This window comes from Ammospiza nelsoni, chromosome Z, assembly GCF_027579445.1.
Source record: "Ammospiza nelsoni isolate bAmmNel1 chromosome Z, bAmmNel1.pri, whole genome shotgun sequence".
NCBI lineage: Eukaryota > Metazoa > Chordata > Aves > Passeriformes > Passerellidae > Ammospiza > Ammospiza nelsoni.
Window position 1 is genome coordinate 85,783,967 of NC_080669.1, and position 9,038 is coordinate 85,793,004.

General features: G+C 46.0%; 1 protein-coding gene across 1 annotated transcript; it reads left to right on the forward strand.

The window, feature by feature from the left end:
• Positions 1 to 504: 504 nt before the first annotated feature.
• LOC132086366 (urea transporter 2-like) lies at positions 505 to 8,058 on the forward strand. The gene is made up of 8 exons (XM_059491972.1): positions 505 to 652; positions 1,374 to 1,563; positions 2,001 to 2,129; positions 3,221 to 3,413; positions 5,014 to 5,161; positions 5,751 to 5,885; positions 6,831 to 6,880; positions 7,882 to 8,058. The coding sequence occupies exons 1-8, from the start codon at positions 505 to 507 to the stop codon at positions 8,056 to 8,058; spliced, it is 1,170 nt and encodes a 389-aa protein (XP_059347955.1).
• Positions 8,059 to 9,038: the final 980 nt, after the last annotated feature.

The window sequence follows — 9,038 nt, forward strand, 5'->3', positions numbered from 1 at the left end:
TGAAACTCTTGAATCAATGCTGGGTACTTCTTAAGTTTGGTCAGGTTAAAGTGCAGTTCAAATGAGAAAAAGGAATGTATGAATGCATGTGAGTTATGGAATAAGGCACCATGGACAACCCCAGGCTAAACCTGTGCTCACGAGAAGGGTGAACTGATCCCAATAGGTAATTATAAAACTGAATTTAGGTGCCTATTATTGATGGCTGATGGAAAAATTCAAACTGGAAGTATGGGTTAAGCAGCAGAGAAGCTTAATAAATGAGAAATATTCTTATAACTGCGTGGAAGTCTGGGAGGACAGGGAATGCGAAGAGGGAATGTGGTCATGGAAACAAAAGAATCAGGTGCTCAGAGCAAGGATTTTCCTCCTTCTGGTTCCAAAGTAACATGTGGTGAGCAGTAATGTGGCAAAGAGAATAAACAGGGATCAGAAAGAGACATTGTAATGAACCCTCTTTTTTTTCTTTTCCCTTGAATTTTACCAAAGGTTCAGAACGTCAACATGGAAAACTGTGTTGATGTCAAGATAGAAAGCAAGGGGGAAAGAATGCCAATGAAGCAGAATCCACTGAGCACGGGTGGGAAGAGTTTCTGCAGAGCTGTGGGTTACCTCACTGGAGACATGAAGGATTTTGGAACCTGGCTGAAAGGTAAACCTACTTCATTGTGACTAATGACAGCGGATTCCAAAAAAAAAAAGTACATCAAAGGAGTAATAACTAACTTCTTAGTGATGTGATTCAACTTAGAGTAGTATAGAAACTCCTTCTACACTGATTTATGTCCGTTTTGTAGGGGGAAAAAATCAGCTTTGTGCAGAGATCCACACAGTGCTTAAATCTTGGGGATGTCTGAGATGACATTTACCTCCCAGCATGCCATGTACAAAGTGAATTTAGTCCCACAGAACATAGCCCTGGATGGTTATTCTGTACTCTGCCATTCTTCTTAACACTCCCTGTCCTTTCAGCTGAGCAGTTTCTGTCAAGCCTAATGCCACTGTGAAGTTAAATTACACATGGGTAGGTGTGTTTGGTCCCTCTAATAAATCAGCAGTGGGATACACACACAATTTGCCATCTGAGCCACAGACATCATAAATTAGCTGGTTCATATGAATCTGGTCCAGGGTACTTTATAACACAGGGTTCTGGCAACCTCACTGTTCATCTCAGTTTTCCAGCTGTAAGCCTTCACTGTGGACCATAATAAATCCCTGTCAGGTTTTACAGTCTTGTTGATTCATTTCTTCAGCCGTGGTGCCAAGTCCCCCTGCCAAAACTTTTCCTGAGTTTCAAAAATACACCCCAAATCAGTACCAACTGCAGACTTTAGGGGGCTTGCTTTATGGCTGGATTTAATCTTTTCCAGACAAGCCCCTTGTGATCCAGCTCCTTGACTGGGTGCTGCGTGGGATATCCCAGGTGATGTTTGTTAACAACCCCCTCACTGGGCTGGTCATCCTGGCCGGGCTCCTGCTGCAGAACCCGTGGTGGACACTCACAGGATGTGTGGGAACACTTGTCTCAACTTTAACTGCACTCATTCTGGGTCAGGACAGGTAAGTCCATGCTTTTCCCCCTCAGGTGGCCACTTCAGTGCTGATTTATGTGTTAGATGTTTGGTGTGGATGAGGAGCCTAAATTTAGTGGGAGGTGTCCTTGCCCATGGCATAGGATTGGAACAAGGTGGTCTCTAAGGTTCTTTCCAACCCAAACCTTCTGTGATTGTGTGGCCCAGCCTTGACTGGGCATGTATCTGGTCTGTTAGGGCCAGAGAGATCTCCCAGCAGCTGCACCTGGCACAGGGGGACACTGGACAAACCTGCAGAAGGGGACGGGGGTAGGTGCTGACCGAGGTGTGAAAAATCGAATTTCGGTGGATGAGTTCCAGCAGGTCATCCCCAAACAGAGCCCCAGCTGGGTGGGGAGGGAGGGCTGGTGTCAGCAAAGCATCCTCAGGGGAGAGGGCTTCAGGACAGCTGTTCCCTCCCCACAGATCAGCCATAGCAGCAGGCCTGTATGGATACAACGGGGTCCTGGTGGGATTGCTGATGGCTGTCTTCTCCGCTGATGGAGACTACAACTGGTGGCTCCTCCTGCCTGTGGCACTGGTGTCCATGACCTGGTAAGATAGATGGCTCCTCTGCTTCTCCTTCCATCCCTAGAGTCCCCACTCATGAGTCTGAGCTGCTGTATTTCTGTGCAGACAGCAGTGGAAAGGCAACAAAACTAACACATATGTACTGTTAAATCTGTGCTGTTATTTACACTTTTAAACTCAGATGTAATCCAGAAACAAATAAAAATACCCACATAATCACAAATAATCCCGGTGTGGAAAACAAAAATCAGTGGCTGATCATGTGTAATTCAATGTTCTGAACGTGAGTCATATTGCTGTGATGCTTCAATTCATTTCTGTTTCAAGAGGAACATTATTTTCACTATTTCCTACCATCATCAACCACAAGTGTTTCATCTATTTAAGTCACCATATAAAAATGTCATGAAAATTTACTTCTCCAAGCACAGAAGCTGTTCGGTGGTCCCAAGACATGATGGTTGACACTAATCAAAACAAACAACTAGTAATATTTTACTCGCATATATGACACCATAATCCACTAGGTATTTGGCCAGCAAAAAATTTTGAAACCTGGTCTTTGACCCCAAAATGTCTAGCTGCAGATTGCTAAAACCACACATGTAATTTGTCTGCCTGAATTTCATGTGGTGTTACAGTCACTTTGATGTCAGCTTTTACTGCTGATCCACAAGCTTGAGCAAGGGCACACAGCTTCATTCACAGTTCACTCAGACCCAGCATGGGCATCACAGTCTCAGTCCAGCTCAGGTGCTAAAAAGAAAAGGTAAGCACTGAGATTGAGCTGGGGAATAACTCCATTAAAGCACTGGATCCTGTCTTCTTCACCAGATTCTTTACCAGATTCACCATACATAACACGACAGGAATCTGTACATTGATAATTGCCTTTGGAGGGGTAGCAAATTTATGGAGTGACCCTTTCTGTCTCTGATCTGATCAGAAAGATTGAGGAAATTAAACAGATAGAAGGAGGAGAAGGTTGTTTTGGTTTGGTTTGGTTTTTTTGTTTGTTTAAATAGACCAAATTTGCTGCAGATGGGTGTATATTTGGATGTGGTTCTGGTGTGATTTTTGCCCATCTGACAAGTTTCATTTTGCTCTTCTTCTAGCCCTATTTTCACCAGTGCTTTAAGTGCAGTTTTCTCTAAGTGGGACCTGCCTGTTCTCACCTTGCCTTTCAACTTGGCCCTGACCCTCTACCTGGCTGCTTCAGGACCACACAACCTCTTCTTCCCCACGACTGTGATTCGTCCTGCAATGGCAACACCAAACATCACCTGGGCCGATGCTGAAATCACAATGGTAGGGTGTCTTAAGGGTCACAGTCCCCTTCATTTACAGTTAACAACACTACAAAAATGTATTGTCTTCCTTTATAGATTCCTATGGATTGGGTTGGCTGGGACTTTAAACCTCATCCAGTCCACCCCTGCCATGGGCAGGGACACCTCCCACTGTCCCAGGCTGCTCCCAGCCCCATCCAGCCTGGCCTGGGGCACTGCCAGGGATCCAGGGGCAGCCACAGCTGCTCTGGGCACCCTGGGCCAGGGCCTGCCCACCCTCCCAGCCAGCAATTCCTAATTCCCAATGTGCCAAAATCTGTGCCTGCCCTCTGGCAGTGGGAGCCATTGCCTGGGTGCTGTCCCTGCCTGCCTTGTCCCCAGGGGCTGTGCAGCTCTCCTGGAGCCCCTGGAGGCCCTGGCAGGGGCTCTGAGGTGTCCCTGGAGCTTCTCTGGTGCAGCTGAACAGCCCCAGCTGTGCCAGGCTGGCTCCAGAGCAGAGGGGCTCCAGCCCTGGCAGCAGCTCCGTGGCCTCCTCTGCACTGGCTCAAATGGGTCCATCCCTTTTGTTATTGCATTATGGCCGGGCAGTACAAAATCTGATTTATAAGAGAACTATTATCCAAAATATAAGGGTTTACTCTAGGAATGTATATTTTTTGATAGCTTGAAAAGGAGAATCTTTTCACATGCAGTTGGATCCAATTGTATAGATTATAATCTTCAAATACCCTCCTGAATCTAATTACCCATTTCTATTTCTATGCATATACTGATCATCTCCCCATAGCTAAGGTTGTGCTGAGAATTCCATTTAACTCACTGGGTAATTTTAATTTTTCAGATACAGTCTGTTTATAAAATTGCATCTTTCTGATTAGACATGAGCAAGCAGATATTACTGTGTTGAAATGGTTAAAAATTTGGGTGCAGGTACACATTCACACATTTTTAATTTATATTCAAGTGGGACCTTTCCCAAGGAACATTTTATTCTCCTGGATTACACCATAAACAATACAGATACCAGAGTAACTATTTTCTCCTAAGGCTCAGCTGACTATTTTAAGGGGTTCCCAGGGAGTGATTAAGAAAAGTAAGTTAATTGACACTAAACAGAAACCCACAAGTGACATTTCACAAAGAACATTTACCATGGCACATAGTTTTATGGGGACTGTATACAAAAAGTGCCTCAAAACCATCTCTAAGCTGTGACCAAGCTGTCCCATGAGCCCAGCAACTCTTGCTCATATTCCTAGTGGATTCCCAACCATCCCCTAAGTTCACTCTCGTGGTCCCTATGGATATGCAAAAATCAGCACATGCAAAGAGGATGATAAAACCCTTTCACAAAATCTTTACCTTTCATCTTAGAGCAAAAGCCTGGCAGAGGAGCTCAGGGCAAGGGAACAAGCCATGAGTCATTTTCATGGAAGGGGAAACCCTGTGGAAATGCCCTGCTGTCTCCTGAGACCTGTCCAAATATTCCAATTAAAAAGAAGGACTGCATCCAACAAATGCCAAACGTGAGCCTGGCCAAGAAAAATAGGTAAAAAAAAAAAAAAAAAGGTTACAAAGCTGATAACAAATTGTCTTGTCTGGTTTGTTAATTTCTACAGCTCCTGCAATCCATCCCAGTCGGCGTGGGCCAGGTTTATGGTTGTGACAACCCCTGGACTGGGGGAATTTTCCTGATTGGTTTATTTATCTCCTCTCCACTCATTTGTGTCCACACAGTGATCGGCTCAGCAGTGGGGATGCTGGCAGGTAATGGTTTGGCTTGTGCCACAGATTTATACAAAAGCATGCAGAGTAAAACAGGAACTACAATAACTGGAGCAATTAAAGTCACAAGTATTTCATCCAGTGGAGAATGGCTAATTGGAAACAAAATGTACTCAAACTTCTGCTTTAAGAATTCTTTTGATTCACTTCCCCATTCTCTTACCTTGTTTTATGAGGGTGGAAACCTTCAGAACAAAAAAGTGTCTGTTGTGCTGAGATTAATTTTTATCACAAAATGCTTAATTTTTGGGTGTATCCTGGTGGGTTTAGGGGCAGATCAATGAAAGTCATAGCCATCAGCCTGAACGGGCAGGCCTCAGGGATTCATTTCGGTTCACATGTAGGCTCATTCACTCATGTGTGTTCCGCTGAAATGAACTCACCAAAGCCAGCTCAGCAGCACCAGGAAAATTCTGCCACGATTCCCTTTTAGACCCTAGCAACACGACTACAAACAGCCCGATGCACAAATGCTGGCCAGAACCTTTGAAAATCTGGATTCATGCCACTTCTCCACTGCTTTCATCCCTCTGGCCAAGGAATGACACATTTCTCTGGCTTTATATTCCAGGGCTGAGCTTAGCAACGCCGTTCAGCCAAATCTACTCGGGGCTGTGGGGCTACAACAGCTCCCTGTCGTGCGCTGCCATCGGGGGCATGTTCCTGGCTCTCACCTGGCAGACACACCTCCTGGCCATGGCCTGTGGTAGGTACCCAGCAGGTTTTCACCTCTCCTTGAAGTGAGACAGGGTGAGAAGAGACCTCTCTTTGCAGCAGAGGTGTGCTGGAGCCAGATGGGCACCCCAGGCAGGCAGATGGATGTAGGTGAGGCTGACGAGTGGTGGGGTTGGGTGTTGGAGCCACGGCTTTCACGCACTCTGTGCTTTCATTTTTGGCCAAGAGCTGTGTTTAAAGAAAGAGCTGTGGTCGGTGGGCACGTGTTAACTGAGGTCTTTGAAATCAAATCAGCTTTATTTTGAGTCATTAGTTGTGTTTGCCCGCTCGTTGCTGGATGAATCATGGGTGGGGGCTTTTTTCCAGCCACAGATACCGGCTCAAATTCCTTCTTTGAAGAGGGACATGCCTAATCTTTGAGAAGAGTGGGGCTCTGCTCTAGTTAGACAGTACACACTCCCCATTTTCTTGAAATGGATCAAAGACATGAGCTGGGCAACACAGCAGGGTTGAAGAATTATTTATAAGGCAATTCCATATGAAATTTCAATATCAGAGGGAGCTGGGAGTGAAACTATTGCTCATTCAGTGCTCATATAAGAGAGATTTAGCTCTGAATGTCATTGACCCCCCTTCAAGCCCTGGAGGCAGGACAGATGAGAGTAGAAGGGTTATTTTCCTATTTAACCCCATCCATCAAGCTACATACTTTCCACGTCAGTGCATTTTTCAAAAGCCCATTATACCACTGCACATTTTTCATCAGTCCAGTTTTGTTTGTTTATTTGTTTGTTTGTTTTGCCCCTGCCATAAGCTCCAGGTTGGAGGGGACACAGGGAGGGGTTTAGCAGGGTTGTGCCCAGACAGGGTCATAATAATTGGTTGAGCTCCCCAAGGCAGAAGGAGAGATGTTTGTCATTGCTGTTGTACCCCATGAGCAGCTGAACTCACCAGGAACTGCCTTTCCTCTCCACAGCACTCTTCAGTGCCTACCTGGGAGCAGCAGTGACCCACGTGTTGTCTGTGGTAAGTAGTGTGTCAGCTAAGGGCTGATTTCCCTGGCCTGTCAGACAAAACACCAAGATGTGGAGAAAAACTCAGCCAAAGGCAGAAATGGTCTGGGACAGGGGTTACTGTCTGCCTAGGGGGTTGGTGTGATTCCCACTGGAACAGGTGATTTGGAATTATCCCTTGCCACTTTCCATCCTTGGAGTTTGCATGAACTTCCATAGCTCAGCTCCAGACACTTGTGAGATCACAGAATCATGGAATGGTTTGGGTTGGAAGGCACCTTAAAACTCATCAAGTTCCACCCCCTGCCATGGGCAGGGACACCTTCCACTGTCCCAGGGCGCTCCAAGCCCCATCTACCCTTGAACCCTTCCAGGAATGGGGCAGCCACAGCTTCTCTGGGCACCCTGTGCCAGGGCCTGCCCACCCTCACAGGGAAGAATTTCTTCCCCATACCCAATCTAACCCTGCCCTCTGTCAGAGGAAAGCCATTCCCCCTTATCCTGTCTAGGTCCTTCCCCAAAGTGCCTCTCCAGCTCTCCTGACCTGCTTTAGGCACTGCCAGGCTGCTAGAATATCTCCCTTCTTTCAGATACGTACTTCATGCCTGAAGCAATTGGGAAAAGGGCCCTGCACATGTTAAAGAGACATTAAATTTGGGTTAACTTCTTTTTGCATTTGCCAAAAGTCAGTCAGTACCACAGCCCAGGGAAGAGCTGAATGTTTCTGGTATCTGCTCTCCTGTCTCTTTGTCACCCTCTCCTACATCATGTGCACCCAAGAAACTTACCCCATGGCAGATGAGGTAGCCCTCTCACCAGAGCTGGCAGATGTTTCAGGCTGATGCACAATGTCAAGACATCGTAAGGAAACCCAGCCCCCCTAAGGAAAGACTCAAAGCAAAACCGAGTCTAGACTTCCTCCAGAAACCTTGCTCCGAGGTGGCTGGCTGTGGGTGTTAGTCTAATAAAAGAAAGACACGCAGTAAATGGGTGGTTTGTTGTTTTTCTTTGCAGTTTGGGGTGCCATCTGGAACCTGGCCCTTTTGCTTGTCTGCCCTGACCTTCCTGCTAATGACCACGAACCACTCTGGGATCTGCAGGCTGCCACTCTCCAAAGTCACCTACCCAGAAGCCAACAGAGCTTATTACCTGATGATGAAGAAACATGAGAAGTCCTGCTGTGAGGCATAGACACCCAAGGTGAGAGAAACTCAGCTCATTTTAAGGCAAAAGCACGAGGGGTTTGCCCAACAGACTGTGATTTGTGTGCTAAAACGTCCAACACCACTTCTGCATGGAGAGACTTTTCCCACCACATCTGTTTGTTCTATTCAGGAGATCTCTATTAGGTAGGACTGGGCTGTGCTGGAGGAACCATTTCCCAATATCAACCTGTTATGATTGTAAAGCACACACGTCTGAAAAGACACTTGAATTATAAGCAATGGGAAAATTACTTAGAAGCTGAAAAGAAAAATCTCTCTGTGAAATTGAAGACGCCGAAATCAGACGAAAGAAATAAAGAGCATCTTTCAGCATATGAGGGGACTTCAAATTAATGGCTAAACATCTTATGACAGCAATAGGAGGCATCCTAGAGAGTTTCACTGTAGCAGAGAAATGGAATAAAGAGCACTCCTTGCCAAGTAGAAAATAGGCTGTGAAGAATTCTACCTGGAGGACCTCTTAAACCCCATGGAGGGCGATGCTTATTAGCAATCAACAAACATTAAATAGACATGATTTCTGTGATTTTTGTGTTAATGTCATGATTTCTTCTAATACTTGAACTTGGTGATGGGTTAGCAAAGGAGGGGGCAGCAAGAAAGTCATTGCTGTCCCTTTCCTATGCAATAAAAGGGCTTTGTTCAGTCAGTGCACAAATAGAACTAATTTGAGCTGATCTTCTGAACTCCTCTCCCTACACAGTCCCACTCAGCCCAGGAATATCAAACAGCAAAATGTGGCACTGTCCCAGCCTGCTGCTGAAGCTCAGGAGGCTCGTGGGGACCTTGTGGCTCTGCAGAGCTCCCTGACAGGAGGGGACAGCCAGGGACAGCTTCAAAGGAACAGGGACAGGAGGAGAGGGAATGGCCTCAAACTGTGCCAGGGGAGGTTTAAATTGGATTGGATTACAGGGGATAATATTGGATTGGATTATTGAGATAAAA